We start from the raw sequence: 23264 nt of genomic DNA on the forward strand, positions 1-23264 counted from the left end.
TCGAGAACTTTTGTGGACATTTATTTATTAAACAAGACAGATTGCAGGAACTCAACCCAGTTTAGTAGCCAGTTCCTTTGCCTTTGCCTTCTCAAGCTTAACAATGCGAGCAGTTGATTTAGCACCCAGGACGTTACCTCCCCAGTGACGACGGATCTGAGGAAAGAATTAAAAAGAAATGATTAGTAATAGACTCATCAATTACAGACTCGTAACACAAGCTTTGACATGGACTTGTGTTCAACAGATACTATCAATTGTGTAGCATTGTTAACTTCTGCAGCACATAAACTGACCTCCTCATATCTGTCATTGTAGTTGGTCTTGATGGCCTCCACCAGTTTGGCAAGAGCTGCTTTGTCTTCACTAATGATGGGAGGAAAAAAAAAAACAAAAAAAAAAAAACTGTTAGCCACAAAACCATTATGGGCATAAGGTTTCAATAAGTTCATGACTGCAAATCTTTGCTCAGGGTTAAAAAGCTCTTTTGATACCACACGGTTGTTTGTTCAGATGAAGAAATTCAGACATCATAGCCATAAGTGCAGCACAGGAAAATGCAACTTGAGCATGTATGTATGTTACTCACGGGTTGGTCTGTGTGAAGGCAACAGAAGTGCAGGTCTTTCTGTGCACCAGTCTGCCTAGTCTGGCCTTGCCTTTCACGATGCAGTATGGGACACCCATCTTGCGGCACAGAGCAGGCAAGAACACCACCAGCTACACAAGACATTTAAATAAGCAAGTCATCGATTACACAGCTCTGGAAAAAAATTAAGAGACCACTGCAAAATCATCAGTTTCTCTGGATTTACTATTTATAGGTGTTTGAGTACAAATAACATTGTTTTATTCTTTAAACTGACAACATTTCTCCAAAAATTCCAAATAAAAATTTAGAGCATTTATTTGCAGAAAATAACAAATGATCAAAATAAAGATGCAGTGTTTCAGACCTTGAATAATGCAAATAAAACAAGTTCATATTCATTTTTAAACACAATACTAATGTTTTAACTTAGGAAGAGTTCAGAAATCAATATTTGGAGGAATAACCCTGATTTTCAATCACAGCTTTCATGCGTCTTGGCATGCTCTCTACCAGTCTTTCACATTGCTGTTGGGTGACTTTATGCCACTCCTGGCACAAACATTCAAGCACCTCGGCTTTGTTTGATGACTTGTGACCATCCATCTTCCTCTTGATCACATTCCAAAGGTTTTCAATGGGGTTCAGGTCTGGAGATTGGGCTACCCATGACAGGGTCTTGATCTGGCAGTGTGGCATGGAGCATTGTCCTGCTGGAAAAAACAATCCTCAGAGTTGGGGAACATTGTCAGAGCAGAAGGAATTAAGTTTTCCTTCAAGATAACCTTGTACAGACATCTGACCTGAACCCCATTGAAAACCTCTGGAATGTGAGTAAGAGGAGATGGATGGCCACAAGCCATCAAACAAAGAAGAGCTGCTTGAATATTTGTGCCAGGAGTGGCATAATGTCACCCAACAGCAACGTGAAAGACTGGTAGAGAGCATGCAAAGACACAAGAAAGCTGTGATTGAAAATCAGGGTTATTCCACCAAATACTGATTTCTGAACTCTAAGTTAAAACATTAGTATCGTGTTGTTTAAAAATGAATATGAACTTGTTTTCTTTACATTATTCGAGGTCTGAAAACACTGCATCCTTTTTGTTATTTTGATTAGTTGTCATTTTCTGCAAATAAATGCTCTAAATGACAATATTCTTATTTGGAATTTGGAAAATTGTTGTTAATAGTTTATAGAATAAAACGTGTGTTAATTTTACACAAACACATTCATATAAATACGGAATCCAGAGAAACTGACAATTTTGCGGCGTTCTTAATTTTTTCCAGAGCTGTATATCAACAAGCACCTATTAAAAACACTCTTATAAGAGGTATGCCATGTATATCTAGTGGTTGTTGCTCAGTGTTAAAAAAGCTAGTATTTTAATCTTCAGCATGAATTCAGGTGAAGAAATTCAAAGCATCATTGCAGACACCCACAACATGATTTCAAACAGAAAGATTGGCTATGCCTCTTTGCAACATCCCGGTGGAACAAAAAAGTCTTGACGCTCACCTCAATGGGATCAACATCATGGGCAATAATGACCAGCTGAGCCTTCTTGCTTTCCACTAGTGTGGTCACTGTGTTCACACCTGGGAAAGATTATGTGTTAACGTGGTAAATATCAAAACATACCACTGTCTAGACAAGTTTTTCACATTCCGAAAGATGCTGGCAATATGGTAGATGCCATGAATACAAATGGTATGGTTAAACTAAACACCAAAATGTGATGCTGGATGCTAGCTGACAACATAAATATAACCAAACCCATGCAATTTTGAAAACTGTGCATCACTAGTTAAGATTAAATACTAGGCAAACCCTAGCATCCCAAAAGACTCACCTGCACGGAGAACTGGTGGCCTCTTGGTGGGTACGTCACCCTTTCCAGCAGCCTTCTGTTCAGCACGAGCCAGCAGTCGCCGTTTCTTCTCCTGCTTGGTCTCGGGCCTGTATTTGTGGGCCAACTTGAACAGCTGGGTAGCTGCAGAAAGACAAGGTTTAAATGTAACACGAGCCATATCGGCACTTTTTAAATGAAGTCTACATTGTTCAAGAAAAACAAAAGTGTTCACAAATATTCAAATAGAATTTAAAGTGACAAAGTACAACAAATTTGGACCAAGCAACAAGTGCATCAGTGATCTTGGTGGGGTGTCTACACCGACAATTCAGATAGCAAATATTCTTCACATCATCTGCACATCAAGCATTTGAAAGCAAATCATTGCTGTAGCAACAACCTATTTTAATCCATATAGACTCCAGTCAATAACTAACCAGTCTGGCGGTCCAGAGCCTGGGTAAACTGGTTGATTGCAGGGGGAACCTTCAGACGCTTGTACAGGATGGCCCGCTGGCGCTGCAGCCGAACGTAACGTGGCCATTTAACGAATCGGGTCAGATCCCGCTTCGGCTGGATGTCCTGACCTGGAGAGGTGATGATTGAAGTACATGAGTTTCATCTGTAATAAAACTACATTAAAAGGTAAACAACTTGTCAATTGGTTTTTCCAATAGTAACACAAATGCATCAGCGATCTTGGTGGGAGATTGTCTGCATTGCTGTTAAGATAGCAAATATTCGTAACATCATCTGCACTTGTATGAAGGTTAAGCTCTCCTCAAAAGCCCAGTTGCTACTCACCAATGCCAAAGTTTTTGGGCCTTTTCTCAAACAGGGGATTCACGACTTTCTTGGCTTCATGCTTCTTGGCGACTGAAGGGGCAGGTGCCACCTTCTTCCCCTTAGCCTTTTTCCCTTTAGGCTGAGGAGAGATAAACAGATGAGTTTATTATCCCCTTTGAGCAACAAGTTCACAGACAACGTTGTTTTTGTGGCTCTTGCTCAGGATTAGAAAGATCTGATCTACACAAAAGTTTCAGGTGAAGAAATTCAAGACATCACAGCAAAAGCCAAAGAGCCGATTGGTCGAGTGGCACCAACTTCCAAGTTGTGTTTCTCACATGCCTCGTTGCAACTTGGATGAATTTAGCATCGCACACATTCACATATGGATCCAAAGACAAAAGATATTTCCACTAAACTTAACATCCATTTTATCATTCATAGGCGGTTTAGTGTAGAGAATGTAACAGCGCTTTTGTGTTCAGCAAATGCCAGCAGTACGACCGGATTCATTTTGGCCTAACAAACAAGTAAGCTAACGAGTTAGCATTCGTGTTTAGAACCTATGACACAGCCATAGTAAATTATTATGAAATACGTCTATTACAGTACCAACAAGAACCACTTTGACCGGTTTGAAATGTCTCTTCTACAGTACCGAGAAGAACAACTATAAGCAGCGTGAAGTCTAAATGCGCCCGTTATTGTGGCTGGACTTGTGACAGTAAGAGGACACTTCATACCAAAAAGATCTGTTCTTAATGTAACCACTTAAAATAATTACAATTCTTGTTCAGATGGAGAGCACGGACACTTTATTATCTATAACCGACATTTTTTTTAAAGTCTAGACTACACCAGATACAGGATGCTTAAGGATTTTAAAAGAGTGCAGGCTTCCCTGTGAAAAGCATCAGACACTCACCATGTTGGATCAGACGGAAAGGAAGAAGGAAGGGTTTGTGGGTAATTTAACTACTGCGACGTTTGGTGGTGACGTTATATGCACGCGACAGGATAAAAGCGGGACGTTCGTGTTTATGCGAGGAGTTACAAGAATAATGCTTACAAATTGTAAGTAGTTCTCAACATTTTATTAACTTTAAATTGTAGTAAAGTTATGTGTATTTATTTTAGTGCTTTAACACTAACAAAAACTTAAGGCCCATTATTTGTCGCGATTTTCCCCCTCCTGGTATAGTTCAGCTGATCAAAGAGACTATGTTTCATTCACCTGTGATAACAAGCTGTCTATTTCTGGCCTCCGTTATGTAGAGAAAAGATGTAATAACAAAGTGCTAAAATCTATTTTGTTTACTACAGAATGTTTCCACCTTAAAGGGATAGTTCACCCAAAAATGAAAATTCTCTCATCATTTACTCACCCTCATGCCATCCAATATGTATATGACTTTCTGTCTTCTGTAGGACACAAATTAAGATTTTTATAAGACTATTTCAGCTCTGTAGGTCAGTACAATTTAAGTGAATGGGTACCAAAACTTTGAAGCTCAAAATGCACATAAAGTCAGCATAAAAGTAAAACATAAAACTCCAGTGGTTTAATCCATGTCTTCAGAAGCGATATGATAGGTGTGGGTGAGAAACAGATCAATATTTAAGTCCTTTATTACTATAAATTCTCCTGCCTGCCCAATAGATGGCAATATGCAAGAAGAATGCAAATCACCAAAAACAAAAAAAGAAGAATGTGAAAGTGGTGATTGATGATAAAAAAAGGACTTAAAGTGCACCTGTTATGGTTTTTAAACGTGCCTAATTTTGTTTTAAAGGTCTCATACAATAGATTTACATGCATCCAAGGTCAAAAAACACTTTAATTTGCTCAGTTTAAATTGCAGCATTACCTTTTTTTCCCAGTGTCAAAAACGACTCGTTCAATGATCCGTTCTAAAGGATTCATTCTAAACTCTTCCTTTCAGAGAGCCTACTCTGCTCTGATTGGTCTACCGCTTACAGCACGTGTCGGAAAGGAAACACCCACTACCATATCCAAGTTTCAGCTCCGTCTGAAAAAATTTCTGTTTTACCTTACCAATTTGAGCACGAGTCCGACAATGATGCATCGGAAGATAAACCTGAACCACCATCACAACTAGAACAGGACGTTTCTCAGTGGTAAGTTTATATGTAGCTTGACAGTAACGTGAGTTAGCCGGTTAGCAGAGGCTAACAGCTAACAGGCTAACAACGTGCACTGGCTGTACATGTAAACAGACCAGAGGCGGGTTTTTTGTTACCAAATTACGTAGGTTAGTACGGGAAGTAAGTCTGGAATTACTAACGAATCGTTTCAGGTGTTCAGAATCGGTTCTTTCTTTTGGGAGTCAGTAAATCCATTTGTCGTGCACTTTGATTTTTGAAACTTTGCAGAATTTTTTTTACATTCACAAACAGCTATATAACTCACTACATGAAAGGTAATATTTGAAAAAACATAATAGGTGCTCTTTAAATATTGATCTGTTCATTTAAGATTTAGATATAAAATGTATCCTTTATTATTATTTTTTAGACAGATTTAAAACACAGAATGGGTTTTATTCATGCAAAGTTCCCAAAAAACGTGATTAGTTAACGCTGAAATATTCAGCACTTGACTTAGTTATAATTATAAAAGTATAACATACACTGGCGGCCAAAAGTTTGGAATAGTGTGCAGATTTTGATGTTTCGGAAGGAAATTGGTACTTTAATTCACCAAATTGGCATTCAGCTGATCACAGTGTATAGTCAGGACATTACTGATGTAAAAAACAGCACCATCACTACTTGAAAAAAGTCATTTTTGATCAAATCTAGACAGGCCCCATTTCTAGCAGCCATCACTCCAACACCTTATCCTTGAGTAACCATGCTAAATTGTTAATTTGGTACTAGAAAATCACTTGCCATTATATCAAACACAGTTGATAGCTATATGGTTCGTTAAATGAAGCAAAACATTGTCTTTGTGTTTGTTTTTGAGTTGACACAGTATGCAATAGACTGGCATGTCTTAAGGTCAATATTAGGTCAAAAATGGTAAAAAAAAGAAACCGCTTTCTCTAGAAACTCGTCAGTCAATCATTGTTTTGAGGAATGAAGGCTATACAATGCTTGAAATTGCCAAAAAAACTGAAGATTTCATACAAAGGTGTACACTACAGTCTTCAAAGACAAAGGACAACTGGCTCTAACAAGGACAGAAAGAGATATGGAAGGCCAGATGTACAACTAACAAGAGGATAAGTACATCAGAGTCTCTAGTTTGAGGAATAGATGCCTCACATGTCCTCAGCTGACAGCTTCATTGAATTCTACCCACTCAACACCAGTTTCATGTACAACAGTAAAGAGAAGACTCAGGGATGCAGGCCTTATGGGAAGAATTGCAAAGAAAAAGCCACTTTTGAAAAAGAAAAACAAAAAGAAAAGTTTAGAGTGGGCAAAGAAACACAGACATTGGACAACAGATAATTGGAAAAGAGTGTTATGGATCTTAACCCCATTGAGCTTTTGTGGGATCAGCTAGACTGTAAGGTGTGTGAGAAGTGCACGACAAGACAGCCACATCTATGGCAAGTGCTACAGGAAGTGTGGGGTGAAATGTCACCTGAGTATCTGGACAAACTGACAGCTAGAATGCCAAGGATCTGCAAAGCTGTCATTGCTGCACGTGGAGGATTTTTTGAAGAGAACTCATTGAAGTAGTTTAAGAAGTTCTGAAAAAAAAATTCAAATTGTAATAGTAATTTTTCACATTATTAATGCCTGACTATACATTGTGATCAGTTGAATGGCACTTTGATGAATAAAAGTACCAATTTATTTCAGTAAGAGAAAAATCTGTACATTATTCCAAACTTTTGGTCGCCAATGTTTGTTTTTTAGAAGTGAACCCCGGAGTTGAATTTGTGGTCAATAATATTGTGATTTTGTCAAAATATTATATAGGCCTGCATGAATGCATTTTCTTTAAAACCCTTCAGTTTTTCTGAGTTGGTGGTGATTTACAAACCATTATAATGCGTAACAAAAATGCGCACAATTATGGCATTTTTGAAAGTCGTCTTTAAAGATTAAGCCCTTTTGTTTTTTTACTTTTCTTTAAATTGTAATTTATGTTTTTATTTATTTGTATTTATTATGTTTTTGCTGCTGCCTAGCTTCTTTTGTTACTTAGTCATGACAAACTTTTTTGTAAGGCCTGTTTTGTACTGTTTGAATAAATAAGGTGGATAGACTTTGAAGTGCAAAGAACAAATATTTGCAATTTAAGGATGTAAGTGGCGATGCATGGCATTATAGAAATGCAGCTGTGCTTTTATATAACTGTTCATATTTTCCAGCTCTATAATTATTTGAAAATGAATTCTAATAAAACTCGTTTTCGATCCTTTAGCACTGAGTCAGGTGTAATTGAAGAGCGCTGAATGAGATGGCCACACAAAGAGTCCTCCCGCAAAGCAAAGAGACTCTTCTGCAGAACTACAACAAAAGACTTAAAGATGACATCAGGTCAATTCTAGACAATTTTACGGAAATAATCAAAACTGCCAAGGTATGTTGGTATGCATTTTGCAGAGAGATGTGCATAATGGTGTGATTTTGCTATGAGACACTGTAGAATAATCCAGAGTCATCTGATTGATCACAACCTGTTCAGGTGGAAGATGAGACCCAGGTTTCCAGGGCAACACAAGCTGAGCAGGACCACTATGAAATGCATGTGCGAGCTGCCAACATCGTAAGACCTGCAGTGTCACTTTTACTTTCACCTCTATTGTTTCTCAATCCAGTTCCTAAGCACTGCACTTTTTGAATATCTCTCTTATGTATCTGATTCATCTTGTCAAACTAGTGAGACTCCTAATATGTGCAATGCTGGGTTTCCCTCAGGAGCAGGATTGAGAGGGACTGATCTGTTGTATTTTAATGAAGTTAAACCTCTTACTTGCAAATGACAATATGCTTGAATATTAAGAAGGGACAGGCAATTCAGATATGGATAAACATTACATCAAACAAAAACATGGTGTTGTTTTGTGTGTGTTTTGTCTTTTCAGGTACGTGCAGGAGAGTCTCTTATGAAGCTTGTCTCAGACCTGAAGCAGTTCCTCATCCTGAATGACTTTCCCTCTGTCAATGAGGCCATTAGTCTTCGCAATCAGCAGCTGCGCACGCTGCAGGAAGAATGCGACAAGAAGCTCATCTCCCTGCGTGATGAGATCGCCATAGACCTGTATGAGCTCGAGGAAGAGTATTACTCCTCCAGGTACAAATAGACCAGTGATCCCACAAATGTGTGCAGTCACCTCTGCCTACCATTGCTTACCAACGGCATAAACATGCACTCACAGTGATGCATATGTGCATCATTTTACAAACAAACACACAGGGTGAATCATGAAGCCATTAATATGCCTAAAGGTATTTAAAACAAAAAGCCAATTATTGGGTAATGCTTTTTTAGGATCAAACCATTGGTCATTTTACTAAAATATCTTTTGCTAACCATTCTGGCTTGCTGCATTTATTTGAATAAACTTTCCCAGGTTGGTTCTCCATACACATGTACTCAGTCATACCATACCATTTATGCCTAATGTTCATTCTTACAGATAAGCCTATAACTTATCACTAGTGGATTGTCCTCTCACATAGTCAATTGATGGACTAAGACACTTACAACAATCCAGACATCATCATATCTTTATGTGGTGTATGCACTACTAATAAAATGTCAGTTCTATATTACAGTCATACCAAAGAAAAGGAAATGATTTATCCCTTTCTGTATAACTGGTTTTGCACAAGAACTGAATTTGAATGTAAATCATTTCCCACAACTGCCTTAAAAGATTCTGTTATCTTGCAAGGAATCAGGATTTGTGTTCACTCTCAGTGGTAGTGTTGGTACAGTAGGTGTGTTAATAGAGATTAGGATATGATAAATCTGGATCAGTATTCCTATTCTGAGATTTCTAATGAATACAAGCTGTCTTTTAAGCGCACCAATGTAATTTTGAAATAATTAAATTTTTGAAGAAAAATGTAAATTTTATGTTATTTGAAATGGGATTGGACACATTAATGTTGGATGAAATTAATTTACAAAATAGTTACAAAATTCAACACACTTTTTAATTTGTGCTATTGTTATTGCATAGGGAATAAATTACTTTTAAGAAACCTATTAATTTACCTTACTGGAAACATTGTTTATTAAGATCAAGAGCACAATCAAATGTTTTTGGAATTTTACTATATAATTCATATAAATGTATTGATTTATTTTTTTTCTCTCTGTTACACTTATTGTAGTTTGTGTATACTGGCAAAATCTTTAGATTTCATTGGCATATGTATCAAAATCAGAATGTAAAATTTTTTTTTTTTTCTTCAGTGGTTTAAAACTGCACTACACTGTGTTTCTTTGTGGTGCCTTATTAAGTACAATAAGTGTTGGTCACATTAGTGTCTGTTCCAAATGTGTCAATATTTGTCAGGTTTTCCACAAACAGACCAACTGGTCATTTCAAATTTCATAAATAAACCAGAAAGAAAAGAGAGCACTTTTAGTGTCCATTTTTATTATTTCGCCCGCCTCAGAATTAAAACACATTTTCTGCCTGTCTGTTGAGTGCATAGTTCAAATTCTCTGCTGCTTACAGCCTTTTGCCTTAATCTACTGAGAAATTCTATTATGCTTTACACACATATTTCAGTGCACAGAAACACAGCAAACAGAAGAGCAATGTGAGCTGACAGACTAGTACGAACATCATGTGACCACACATTACCAATCAAGCTTCCTCTCCCTTCTTGTCCTTTCCCATTTCCTTCTAAAGTTGTGTGAGTTTTGTATGTGGCCCTTTTACTGATTGACATGTTGTACTGCGATTATGAATTAATATTCAACACTTCTCATACACTATACTGCTAATGCTTAACTCAGTGTGTTTTAGGTAGAAGTGCACAAAGGAAATTTTAGTTTGTGTGTAACGTGTGTGTATAACGTTTCTAGCTGTGGACAGTGGGATGGTGTTGAGTTGCCACTTTGTGAGGCCTTTCATCGGCAGGACAGTTGGGGGTCCCCCGCTACAACCCCTGACCCCTCACGTGTCAACACAGAGGATTCAGATCACTTGGGTACCCAGGAGTCCATGCAACGTCACCTCAACGGCCATGGCAGCAGCACTAGTGAGCAGTCATGAAAGACGGGCAGTTTCCTTAGTGGACCAACTAGATTACACAGCGTAACATCATAAGCTTCCAGCTGCAGACTTTAAATCTAGGGACTTGTGAATTTAATCAACCGGAATGATTTCATTTGTCCTGCAATAGTGACACTGAATAACACTATAATATTTCAATATCGCAACTTGATAGCTTGCTTTGTTCTTAACTCACATTGGTATTTTGAAGTGTTTTTGTCTTTCTGTCTGTTTATTGGCTTAGACTAGTTGGACTGAGTGATATTACAACTATGCTATACTGAGCCAGCTCTTAATGTTGATCATTGTCCTACAGAAAGTACAGATTTATTTCATGATAATGGAAATTCTGTAATTAAATGACTTTGGCACACGCCTTTTAACAAGCTGTTATAAACTAACAGTGCTTTTGAAAGTTAAAAGTAGACTTCTCAGTAAGCATGCTGCACAGAATTAATGTAATAGTTCACCAAAAAATGAAAATTCTCTCATCATTTACTCACCGTCATGCCATCCCAGATGTGTTTAACTTTGTTCTGCTGAACAAAGATTTTTAGAAGAATATTGCAGTTATGTAGGTCCTCAAAATGAACGTAAATAGTTACTGTAATTTTGAAGCGCCAAAAAGCACAAAGGCATCATAAAAGTAATCCATAAAACTTCACGGTTAAATCTATATCTTCAAAAGTGATGTGATAGGTGCGGATGAGAAACAGATCAATATTTATGTCCTTTTTTACTATCAAACTCAACTTTTACTTTCTTTTGTTTTGGCAATTTACATTCTTCGTGCATATTGCCACCTACTGGGCAGGGAGGAGAATTTATGGTAAAAACTGACTGAAATATTGATATGCATTTCACCCACACCTATCATATCACTTCTGAAGATATGGATTTAACCACTGAAGTCTTATGGATTACTTTTATGCTGCCTTTATGTACATTTTGGAGCTTTAAAATGTTGGTACCCATTCACTTGCATTGTAAAGATCTACAGAGCAGAAATATTCTTCTAAAAATCTTTGTGCCTTCAGCAGAAGAAAGTCATACTCTTATGGGAGTAAATGAGAGAATTTTAATTTTTGGGTGAACCATCCCTTTAAATCTCAGTTTCTCCCTTTGTCCTCACAGATCAAAATACACTATTAAATTTCACTGTATGTTACACACTGTAGATGATGTGCACTGTAAGGCTTTGCATTTTTTCAAAAATGTCAGCCAAGGAAAAGTTCTCGGTTTATGCTATTTTTTTTTTTATTAGCTTTAATGCTGTGCTATTTTAGGACTATCTTTCCATTTTAGTTTGTTACAATCCTCAAAGCCAAAACTTTGGAGCAATGGTACATTTTGTTGATACAACAGTAATTAAGTTAATAATATTACTTTTGTTATTTGTACTTTTTATTTTTTAAGTAGAAATAAAAATGACCTTCAATAAAACTGAAGCTTCATTGAAATGCAGCGATAATTTACATCTCAATGAAATAACACTTTAAAATGTTGCAAGGAATATAATTATGAAACTGAACACAAACTACTTCAAATGGTCTTTTTGAATCAGTTAGTAAGACAAATATTTGCAAAGATGACCAACGTGGGAGACATTTTATTGTAAAACCATGTAAGCTAAGGAACATTTTTAAAATATAGAAGGAAAAAAAAATATTTACATTTTTCTTTTATTTTACAGAAAGATATAATGTCTAACTGACTGTGTGTGAACAAAAAAGCAGAAGATTAGTATCTTCGGTTCATCTTCTTGAACTTCTCATAATGGTAGTCATCTGTGGCCTTCTCGTTATTCGGTCTCTTGCGGAAATTAGGTGGTGAAGCTGAGGATTTAAAAAAAAAAAAAAAGAGAGATACAGTGAAATGTTATCTTAAATTATTACAAAACCTGTGTAAGTCATTGAACCTAGAGTTTTTCGTTCTGATCTTACCCTCTGGTGCAGGCTTCTCAGTGTCGCCTACTCGTAGAGGCCTGGCTTTCGGCTCTTCTCTGTGGCGTCTCTGGGGCGCGTTTACATCCTCATGATAGACTAAGGAGAGAAGCAGAAGCAATGAGATTCCAAAAATGTAAACTGAAAGGATGATTTATAAAATATTGAATGATTTTTGCCCTGGTTTTCAAATAACCTGGATTTAATGCACCATAGAAAAATGCATATCCTTGGTCCTCAAAGATAGCAAATCTTTTAGGTCATTTTACTTGCAATCAGTAGGTAGTTAAATATAAACAATGCATTTAGAAGGTCATTTCTGGCCAGTTTTAATCGTGCATAGTGCTTTTGCCTAGTAATCTACAAGCTTAAAGGGATACTTCACCAAAAAAAAGAAAATTCTCTCATTTACTGACCCTCATACCAACCATCCAAGATGTGTATGACATTCTTTGTTCTGCAGAACAAAAATGAAAATGTTTGGTAGAATATCTCAGCTCTGTAGGTCCATACAATGCAAGTGAATGGTGGCCAAAACGTTGAAGCTCCAAAAGCACATAAAGGCAGCATAAAAGTAATCCATAAGATTCCAGTGATTTAACCCACATCTTCTGAAGCGATTGAATCAATTTTGGGTGAGAACAGACCACCTTTTAACTTATTTTTCACTGTACATTTTGCCATTGCAGTCTCTATGCACGATCATGATTTCAAGCTCATGGAAACGTGTAAACGGGGGGGGGGGCGGTTGAACTTGTGTATATAGTTGAGTTACAATAAAGTGATTTGAAGCTCTATTACACTTCCTAGTACTTGACGCATATGCAGAACACCAGGAAGAGTAATCGAGCTTGAAATCATGATCTCCAAGGAGACTGCTGATGTCAAGATTTACAGTGAAAATTTAGTTATGTTTTGGACTGTTGTCACCCAAATCTGAATGGATCGCTTCAGAAGACATGGATTTAACCACTGGAGTCTTGTGGATTATTCTTATGCTGCCTTTGTGCTTTTTGGAGCATTAAAGTTTTGGTCACCATTCACTTCCATTGTGTGGACCTACAGAGCTGAAACTTTCTTCTAAAAATCTTTGTGTTCTGCTGAAGAAAGTGGGATGGCATGAGGGTGAGTAAATGATGAGAGAATTTTTGGGCTAACTTAAATATAGTCGGCACTAAACAAAATGGTGGGAGCTGGTACTGTAACTCGAGGATTTTACTTAATCTAGATTTGATAAATTACACAATTCATAATGAACAAACAAACAAAATCATGATAAATTCTTCTGAATATAAAACATTTCTGTTCTTCAAATACAGAGTTGGTTTAAGTAAAAAAGAAATGTGTAAAAGGCCAAAATTCTCATACTCAAATATCGTACTTGTATTTGTAATTGTATTCTAATATATAGTCAATAAAGGCCCAAATATACTTCATAAGTAATCGAAAAACGAACAGGTGTGATGTCATTTAGAAAAAAATCTGGCCAAAAACACATTAGTTTCTGTGGTTCGTAACATCTTGACTGGGCGAACTTTTAGGAAAACTCCTAACTGACTGCTTAACACCATCTTCCTGCCATTGGTCCACGTCATCGTTAGGTGTGACCTGGAGCTCCACCTAGCTTGACGCCAACATACTCTGTTTATGTTGCTCAGTCAGTAAAAATCAACCAACAAGAATACACTGGTGTGCAGTTATTAGCGAGCTGGTGCAAATTTACCTACATCTGTATGATTGTTCATGTAGAGAAATTTACCAAGACCATGTCCTGCGATTTGTTGTTTTGTTTAATTAGTCTACAAAAAGGAATCAAATGTACTCAAATACTCTCAAGTGCCCATTCACTCATGTGCCATCTGCAGCAAAAGCAAGATATGCCTCTATCATTATTCTCTTGTCTTTATTCTGCACATTAACACTTTTATACGCTCATATTTGTAATATTATCTGTGTCATCATAAATTTCAATAACAGAGTGTAATTGGCGCATACACTGCCTGACCAAAACAAAAGTTGCCATTTGGATTTAAATGAGCAGATACTTAAGAGCCTATGATTGGATCATTATTGCAGTGATTAATATGTTTCAGCTGGCAACAATTCTTTTAACCCTAACTGATGCAGTGTGTAGTTTCTCATTTCTTAAACAACCATGTTGGAAGGCATATCCCGTGGTCGTGGAAAAGATGTTACTGTGTTTCAGAAGGGGCAAATTATTGGCCTGCATCAAGCAAAGAAAACAACTAAGGGGATTGCTGAAATCACTGGAATTGGGTTATGAACTGTCCAACGCATTATTAAAACCTGGAAGGATAGTGATGAACCGTCAGCTTCGCAGAAGAAATGTGGTTGGAAAAAAATCTTGAATGATTGTGATTGGAGATCACTAAAACGCTTGAAGTCACATATTAAAAAAATAAAATAAATAAAATAATCGACAGTAGAACTCACGGCTATGTTTAATAGTGAAAGTGTGACGAGAACTTACAGGATTGGGACTAAACAGCTGTGTGGCCACAAGAAAGCCACTTGTTAGTGATGCTAATCTGAGAAAAAAACAACAACAACAAAAAAAAAACTTCAATTTGCTACGAAGCATAAAGATTGGACTGTGGAGCAATGGAAAAAGGTCATGTGGTCTGATGAGTCCAAAATTACCCTATTCCAAAGTAATGGTTGCATCAGGGTAAGAAGGAAGAAGGGAAGCACATGAAGCGATGCACCCTTCATGCATAGTGCCCACTATACAAGCCTCTGTAGGCAGTGTTATGATCTGGGGTTGCTTCAACTGGTCAGATCTAGGCTCATCAACGTTATGTGGCAATAAAATGAAGTCAGCTGACTACCTGAATGTACAGAATGACTAGGTTATGCCATCAATGGATTTTGTAGGATGACAATATCAAGATTCATCAGGCTCAATTTGTGAAAGAGTGGTTCAGGGAGCATGATGAATCATTTTCACCCTTGAATTGGCCACCACAGAGTCCTGACTTTAACCCTATTGAAAGTCTTTGGGATGTGCTGGAGAAGACTTTACGGTTTGGTTCGACTCTCCTGTCATCAATACAAGATCTCAGCCAAAACTTTATGCAACTCTGGATGGAAATAAATGTTGTAATGTTGCACAAGGTTGTCGAAACAATGCCACGACGAATGCGCACCATAATCAAAGCTAAAGGCGGCCCAATGTAATATTGGAGTATTCAACTTTTTGTTTGGGCCAGGAAGTGTATTATGTCCGTGTATAGCATGTTAGCGCATTAGAGTCATGATTTAATAATGTAAATAAGACAAATTAAACATTTTCTACTGCATATATACAGTATTACTTTACATCATCATCGAGTGGTTAAAACAGCTTTTTACTAATCTCATGTGAATTCTACTCATAGAATGAGGCATAAAATCATTGATAACACATTTAAAGTAACATTGGTTAAGGTTTTACTGAGCGTCCTCATATTTAAATGCTCCTCTAAACGCCTCCCACAGCGGTGTGGCGGGTGTCTGAATGTTCGGAAACAGTATACCGTTGCTCGGCTGTTTAGAACTTCTTTTTACCCCTGAAAGAATGAATGAATGAGAACTTCTACGGAAGTATATTGGGGCCTTAAGCCTATGATAGCCCTTTTTCACTGACATGGTTTGGGTTCCTGGCCTTGTGCGAATTCTCGAACTGTTCCACACACTTCCACCGCAGCAAAGGCCGTTCTGGGGCCGAAAACCTGGTTCGACACCGGCCCCAAAACTTGCTGGTCTCTATGCAGTAGGGATGTAATGGTATGACGGTATACCGTGGTATTAAACACAGACGGTTTCCATACCGTTGACTTTTCCTTAATGACGGTATTGTGTGCACAAAATTATATATATATATGAATAAAAAAGTAAATGAATTATATTTCCATTTACAAATGGTTCATTTAATAATAATAAAGAAATAATAATTAAAAAAAAATATGTTTAAATGAAAGATGAGAAAGTCGCATTCAACACATCATGTCACTCTGTCAGACCAACGGACAGCAGCACGAGCGCTGTGTAGAATGAAATGTCGGATACAGAGGAGCCTCTTTTCCCCCACCTAAGCGGATAAAGTCCGCTGTGTGGGAGTATTTTGGTTATTTAAAAGACACAAGAGGCAACATCAGTGTTGACGGACACCCTATTTGCAAAATGTGTCGGAGAAAAGTGTCGGCTCAGTCGGGAAACACTTCGAACATGAAGCACCATCTCCGAGAGCACCATCCCACAGAAATTGTGGACATGAATGCAAGCGAAAAACTCTATGAACTGTCTGGTAATCAATTAAAAAATATAGATCCCCTTTCATAGAATACATAAGCAGATGCAATACACATTTACAAGACTAGTTACCCATTATTTGGAATTGGTTTATAAGTGTTGCGTTAGTGCTTCTGCATTCTAAGCGCATCTGTAACATTTTGAAAGACTAAGGCAATGATGTATTTGCAAAATAATAAAACACATAGAAAGTCACATTTACTGTGGTGAAACATTAACATATTACCTACAAATGTGACCTGATCCATCATTTTGGGTCATTTTGTCCACAAAACGCATTTTGAATGAACGAGAAAAGTCTCATTTCTGTTATTGAGCGCGTCATTGTTTACATTGTTTTTTTTTTTTAATATATTGTTTTTAAATTGTTTTGGACTGTTTTGGTTTGTGAACGGCACAAGTTTCTCTTGTAAACAATGACACGCTTCCTGACTCCTCCTCCACATGACGCGTGACCTTACCAACAAGCTTACTTCACAGAGATGTACAGAAGTGAACATTTGTAGTTAAAAAGTATATAAGTATTGTTTTGTTTCTAAAAATAATCAATCGTTGCCAGTGCTAGAGGACATCTACAGGTCGCGCTACTTCAGGAAAGCCATCAACATCTGCAAGGACCACACACAACCATGCCACCATCTATTTAAACTTCTTCCTTCTGGAAGGTGCTATGGGGCCCTTTATGCACACACCTCCAGACAATAACTGTTATAAATCAATCCACTGAGTACCCCCTGACAACTTGAGTCATTTGCCCACAGATCTTTTTGGTCACTGTTTACATTGTTATAAATCATTTATATGGTACATATTGTGCATACTGTGCGTTACTGTTTGACATTTCATACCCTTCCACACTACTGATTCCACTGCTGCACTACATACCTGAGCTATTGCACAATTTACATTTGCTGGACTTACCTATCATGTATGGTATTTTTATTTACTTGGTTTATTTGATCTTATTTATTGTTCTATAGTATCATAAGGAGTCGCAAACCTAATTTCGTTGTACCTGTGCAATAAAAACTGTATTTATACAATGACAATAAAGATATTCTATTTTATTAAATTATCAGACATTAAAAGCGTTGAAACGAGTGCTCTACTTGCGATATGGTATGGATATGATCCGAGATAACTAGAGAGACTGCAAAGGAAAAAAATACTCTACAAGAATGAACATACAGCACGAAATGATGCACGCCGCCTTCAATCGGACAATTGACCAAATCATAAACAAATTGAAAAACACTTAAGGGAGTACAGGGACCATAAGAAGGACGCAAGCAAAGCGACAGTGGACGGAGCAACGTTGTTTTGGACTGCTAACTAACCGGGGCATTGAATTCAGCCAGTCACGCTCGAGATAAACACAGAATCGCCGGTGTCCTCTGCAGCTGATCTCAGTAAGTTATTATATTTGCCAACTTTGTTAGCTTTCCTTACGCTGTTGTCATCTTATTTTGTGCATTGTTTTGTTCTGTAAGCGGATTTTTGACCAGCTACTCACCAAGTTTTGAAGATTGTGGCTATATGTTAAGTAAAATGGTGGGATTCTCAATCAATAATATTATATGCTATGGCAAAAATCTAAATACGACCATCTGCTACACCAATGTTAATAATGATTCCACTGTAACAGTTTACAGAACTTAGTAAGTTAAGCCACAGTTCATACAATATAATGTAACTGCATTACCTGTCATCTTTAGCGTAGATGTCGTCTCTGACAATCTTGTTGAGCAATGTAATAACTATGGATTGCATTAATCCGTAGATTTAAATATGTCCTCAAAAACAAGAGGAAAAGCTGTATACAAACACACTGTGACGCGCCATGTTTGTTTATGTTTAAGGTAGTCATGTGAAACTACCACGAAGACAGTAACCCGTTACATCATCGTTCGGCTCTCAGGTCAGTGGAAAAGCACGTCCGGTTTATGATAGGCTCCAGATTGTCCCCGGCTGTGAACCAGCGGAGCACAGGCTCGGCACGAGAACCATCGCATTTTTGGTGGAAAAGGGCTATGAATGTACCAACAGCAGATGAATGTAAGTGGCCACTGAGCTTTAAAATGAAGCTATAAAACAAGTTTAAAAAAAAATGGGAGTTGGATGTTCTCTTCTGGTGTATGTGAGCACTTACAGCGATTGTGCTGGACATAATTCACAGCGATGTTAGTGGGAACAAAGGAGGTCCCGTTGTCTTTCTTCTTATTCCTCTGCTCAGCCAGCAGCTTTGCTTTGGCTTCCTCTGTGCTGATGATGTTCTTTATCTTTGCACTAATAAGAAAGGGGAAAAGAAGTGCATAGTTAGGGGCACTAGTCAGACAGTCAAAAAAGAAAAATATCTCATGTGATGAAAGACATATGTCTATGAACAGATTAGCTCTAGTCTTGACGTACTCTATCCCCAGATCCACCTCTGGAATTCCACTCAGCATCTGATTGGACAACATCTCTTCTGTCTTTTTGGCCGAATTGACACGGATGTTCTCTGGAAGCTCGTACAGGAGGTCCTCTGGATTCTTCACTTTTACTTTCTGCTCCTCTGCCTCAACCATGCCTTTCTTTTTCTTTAACTCTGTCTCAATGTACTTCATCCTGAATAAAATCACAAGCGGATATGAGTGCAGTAAGAGGCAAACAAAGGATGAAAGAAATCAACAGTGAAGCTATAACATCATGCAAAAAAATTGAATAATGCTTAGGTGTGTGTTGAACAGGCATAGAATCAGGCTTGTGTACACAGACACTTACATGTCTGCATCTTCGTCTCGTCTGTTAGTTTCAGCAGAAAAGGAGGTGCCAAGATTCAGGTCGTTTTCCTCTGTGGTCCTATAGTGGGGAGAGGGAGTTTGGCAAATAATATCACTTTTAAAAATGGGGCATAACTGTGTTTTCATGTACACATTGTCAGGGGTGTAAAGTAAAGAATTACAAATACTCATGTTACTGTAAGTAGTTTTTCCCAGGAATTGTACTTTAAGTAGTTTAAAATTTTTATACTTTTACTTGAGTACATTTTAAGTGCTGTAACAGTACTTTTACTGCGCTATTTTCCCTCCGTCTGTGTTCACTACTTCCTGTCCTAATTTTATTGTTATCCATCAAAGTGATTGGCTACGGAGAGTCTCGTGACTTCCGTCCAATCACTCCAGTCACAATCAATCACAAAAAAAATTGAACATCAGCTGTATAGATTGGCCTCCAACTGTTTTGGATGTGGAGGATGCCTCAAGCACAGTTCAACACCTGAACATCCACGGCCGCACCTGAAAGGGATTTTCACAGTAAAAAAGGCCAGTTGCTTGATCGTGTCATGTGAGTTTTGCATGCTCAAGCCAGATATCAGTATTAATTCTACCTCTAATTCGAAAAAACATATTGAGGTAAATTTCATACTTCTGCTTACAAGATTCTGTGTGTGTATAACGTAGGCTGTAATTTAGCTATCTATCACTGATAGCAGGCTGCTGTGAGAGATTAATGCAATGTTATCAATAGGGCTGGGCGATAAAACAATCTCGATGTTTATCAAAAAAAAAAAAAAAAAAAGAGATGTCCTCAATATCGATGATAAACTTTTGAGTATTTTCTATACTTAGTCTATGTTCTACATCTAGACCAGGGGTGTTCATTACATCATTGCGATAGCATGAGCACCACTGGTTGGTTGATCTAGATAAAATTTAAAAGATTGACTTTTTTCCCTGGCGTCTGTAGCCGAGCGCTGTTTGATTGACAGGCGGCTAGTGTTTGTGCGCTTTACATGCGCCTAGACGGTCAAATACACTTCATAATTCTGCCAATGCCCATCTTGGTGAGGTATTAATGTAAACGCAGTCGGTTATGTCTGAAGTGAATGTAAACAGTGGGACAAAAAGGCGTATTTGTATAAACATGTCGGACTTGAAGTATAACCGAAAAGACCACTGTCTTGTATGTCATTAAAAGGCTATTAATCAAACAACAATAACAAGAAAACCACACTGCTTTTGGCTTAATAACTTGAGTAGCTTTAAAAGTATTCATGTAATAGAATCAAACAGTGGCATTGTTAATAATAATATATTTTTTTTTAAATATTGTTCATTTTTAAATATTACCGACTCCTGATGTAGAGAGTGTGTTAATTGGTATAATAAATTATCAGGAAAGTAGCAATGATAAAATAATTTATAATTATGCTTAGCCTTTATAAAGATAGAAAAGTATCAACCCTTGTAGAGCAATACTTCAGGCAGAATATTCCATCAGTCACAAATACACTTCAGAAAATTGTGCACCATGCATTAGATTTATTAGAACTATTTCTGGGCTTAAAAGACACAAGAACTAAATCAATGTGGAACATTGTATCTCAAAAGGAGTTCAGTGTGGGCCCCCCATGTGCTACTTCAAGAAATAGTTCACTCAAAAATGAAAATTCTCTCATCATTTACTCACCCTCATGCCATCCAAGATGTGTATGACTTTCTTCAGAAGAACACAAATTAAGATTTTTAGAAGAATATTTCAGCTCTGTAGGTTCTTACAATGCAAGTGAATGTATGCCAAAATTTTGACACTCCAAAAAGTACATAAAGGCAGCATAAAAGTAATCCATAAAACTCCTGTGGTTAAATCCATATCTTCAGAAGAGATATGATAGGTGTGGGTGAGAAACAGATCAATATTTAAGCCCATTTTTGCTAGAAATTCTTCTCTCTGCCCAGGTGGCGGCGATATGCATGAAGAATGTGACATCAAAAACACAAGAACAACAATGTGAAATTTAATGTGGAGATTGACAGAGCAGGGAGGAGAATTTATGGTCAAAATTGACTTAAATATTGATCTGTTTCTCACCCAACCTATCATATCTCTTCTTAAGACATGGATTTAACCACTGGAAACAAATGGATTAGACTACTTTTATGCTGACTTTTGTGATTTGTGGAGCTTCTAAATTTTGGCACCCATTCACTTGCATTATATGGACCAAAAGAGCTGAGATATTTTTCTAAAAATCTTAATTTGTGTTCTGTAGAAGAAAGAAAGTCATACACATCCAGGATGGCATGAGGGTGAGTAAATTATGAGAGAATTTTCATTTTTGGGTGAATTATTCCTTTTTAAGCATGATGTAGCCCCTGTACCAAACAACTTTTCCCACGCCTGTTCTACCTCCTCTATTGTGCAGGACATGATGTGCCAAGTGATCCTGCTTTTTTAGCATTTTTTTTTTTTTTTTACATTCCTTGCATTGTTTTGAACACGATTTATGCACAGCAATAACTCGCTGTTATTCTCAATACTCACTACTCATGAGTACTTTTAAATGAGCTACTCTTTTACTCTTACTTGAGTAGTTTCTAGGACAGTAACAGTACTTCTACTTGAGATTTTTCAGTATATTTCCACCCCTGCATATTGTTCTGAACATCACAATGAATCACTTTCATTACAAATTATATATGCTTCCAAACCTAGGCACACAAAAACGTACATGTCTCTGTTTCTGTCCTTCACTTTCTTCATGTCAACAACACCTCCAGTCTTTAGTTTAAATGGGTCGTCCTAGTGCATAAAAGAGGGAGTGACATTATTTTAGCCTTTTAAATCAATTTAAATTCACAGTAAATTCACATTTACTAAAACATTCAAAGATAGGTCACCCTCACAGTAAGACAAAATGTAGTTTCTTGAAAATCCTACCTCAAGCTCAGCATCTAAAGGAAGCTTCTCTCCTACAAGTAACGCCGCAATGCTGCAGGAACAGAAATGCACATATTATTCAGACTCCAGTTAAACATCCAAGGTGTACAACATGGGATTATTGGTGAAGAAATGTGGCCAACCTCACTCCATGCTGTCTCCTTCGTAGATTTTGAAGCTCCTTGGCTTCATCCAGTTTGGATCTGAGAAACATATTTAATTCATATGAATGGGCTCCGAATTTTATATCTGTATGAATGGGCCACACTTGAATACATGCTTTAATGCGAGGAAATTAGCGGTTGATCGAGTTGTTCATTGGACTATTCGGCCTCAGTAGTATATTTAGGGCAACTCTACTTAGTAAACAATGTGATCTAATATATCTACCTGACCACTTCCTTTGTCTCGTCGTCTTCCTCGTCGGTAGAGTCCTCTTTCCTCCTCCTAAAATTCTTACCAGGCGGCATAATTTTAATTATATAAGATTTACTCCTTACTTCAAGTAAATATAAGACGTTTGTTTTTTTAACTCCGTCGGCAGCGTTCTGTGTTTTGCGAGGTACCTCTTCCTCCACATTTCCCGAAACTTCCGCAGACGTCACACGTGCTTAATTAAGGGCTGATCCAAGACCAGTGCTTCTATTCTCCAGTTAACCGTTTAACTAGAGTAAAGCAGAAACTACTTAGTACAGACGGGCCAGACCAACGGTAAAGGGATGAAGAAAAGGAAGTCCCGCATTACAGGTAAAAGAGCAACCACCTTTAAAATACAGACACCGACTGTACTTAAACCAGAGAGTATTTAGCAGAGACGGGCCACTCCTATTAAAATGAATGGGAGAAATTGGAACGC

General features: G+C 37.5%; 3 protein-coding genes and 5 non-coding genes across 9 annotated transcripts; 1 reads left to right on the top strand and 7 right to left on the bottom strand.

The window, feature by feature from the left end:
• Nucleotides 1-5: 5 nt before the first annotated feature.
• rpl7a (ribosomal protein L7a) lies at nt 6-3394 on the bottom strand (the record flags this gene model as incomplete). Its single annotated transcript, XM_051662960.1, has 7 exons — nt 6-156; nt 297-366; nt 590-720; nt 2112-2191; nt 2446-2586; nt 2883-3032; nt 3250-3394. Coding segments are annotated over 7 exons (822 nt in total), but the record flags the coding sequence as incomplete, so codon positions are not given.
• Nucleotides 464-539, bottom strand: LOC127431285 (small nucleolar RNA SNORD36). Its single transcript, XR_007895559.1, has one exon. It is a non-coding gene; the product is annotated as a small nucleolar RNA SNORD36 (small nucleolar RNA).
• On the bottom strand, nt 1951-2027 carry LOC127431279 (small nucleolar RNA SNORD36). Its single transcript, XR_007895554.1, has one exon. It is a non-coding gene; the product is annotated as a small nucleolar RNA SNORD36 (small nucleolar RNA).
• LOC127431298 (small nucleolar RNA SNORD24) lies at nt 2736-2805 on the bottom strand. Its single transcript, XR_007895564.1, has one exon. It is a non-coding gene; the product is annotated as a small nucleolar RNA SNORD24 (small nucleolar RNA).
• Nucleotides 3132-3203, bottom strand: LOC127431294 (small nucleolar RNA SNORD24). The gene has a single exon (XR_007895563.1). It is a non-coding gene; the product is annotated as a small nucleolar RNA SNORD24 (small nucleolar RNA).
• A 51-nt stretch (nt 3395-3445) lies between the features above and the next one.
• Nucleotides 3446-3515, bottom strand: LOC127431290 (small nucleolar RNA SNORD36). The gene has a single exon (XR_007895560.1). It is a non-coding gene; the product is annotated as a small nucleolar RNA SNORD36 (small nucleolar RNA).
• Nucleotides 3516-4211: 696 nt separating this feature from the next.
• Nucleotides 4212-11685, top strand: med22 (mediator complex subunit 22). Of its 2 annotated transcripts, XM_051658630.1 has the most exons (5): nt 4212-4305; nt 7637-7795; nt 7901-7981; nt 8301-8509; nt 10262-11685. In XM_051658630.1, the coding sequence occupies exons 2-5, from the start codon at nt 7673-7675 to the stop codon at nt 10449-10451; spliced, it is 603 nt and encodes a 200-aa protein (XP_051514590.1). In that variant the 5' UTR covers nt 4212-4305; nt 7637-7672; the 3' UTR covers nt 10452-11685. The 2 variants fall into 2 exon arrangements, with proteins under 2 accessions (XP_051514590.1, XP_051514597.1); XM_051658637.1 differs by lacking the exon at nt 10262-11685 and having other exon boundaries at nt 8301-9809.
• Nucleotides 11686-11833: 148 nt separating this feature from the next.
• c3h9orf78 (chromosome 3 C9orf78 homolog) lies at nt 11834-23031 on the bottom strand. Its single transcript, XM_051658620.1, has 9 exons — nt 22799-23031; nt 22552-22611; nt 22409-22460; nt 22200-22270; nt 19469-19546; nt 19115-19312; nt 18855-18991; nt 12395-12493; nt 11834-12286 (listed from the first exon to the last, which is right to left on the bottom strand). The coding sequence occupies exons 1-9, from the start codon at nt 22876-22878 to the stop codon at nt 12192-12194; spliced, it is 870 nt and encodes a 289-aa protein (XP_051514580.1). The 5' UTR covers nt 22879-23031; the 3' UTR covers nt 11834-12191.
• Between the last annotated feature and the right edge of the window lie 233 nt (nt 23032-23264).

The sequence above is a fragment of the Myxocyprinus asiaticus genome, chromosome 3, assembly GCF_019703515.2.
Source record: "Myxocyprinus asiaticus isolate MX2 ecotype Aquarium Trade chromosome 3, UBuf_Myxa_2, whole genome shotgun sequence".
Classification (NCBI taxonomy): domain Eukaryota; kingdom Metazoa; phylum Chordata; class Actinopteri; order Cypriniformes; family Catostomidae; genus Myxocyprinus; species Myxocyprinus asiaticus.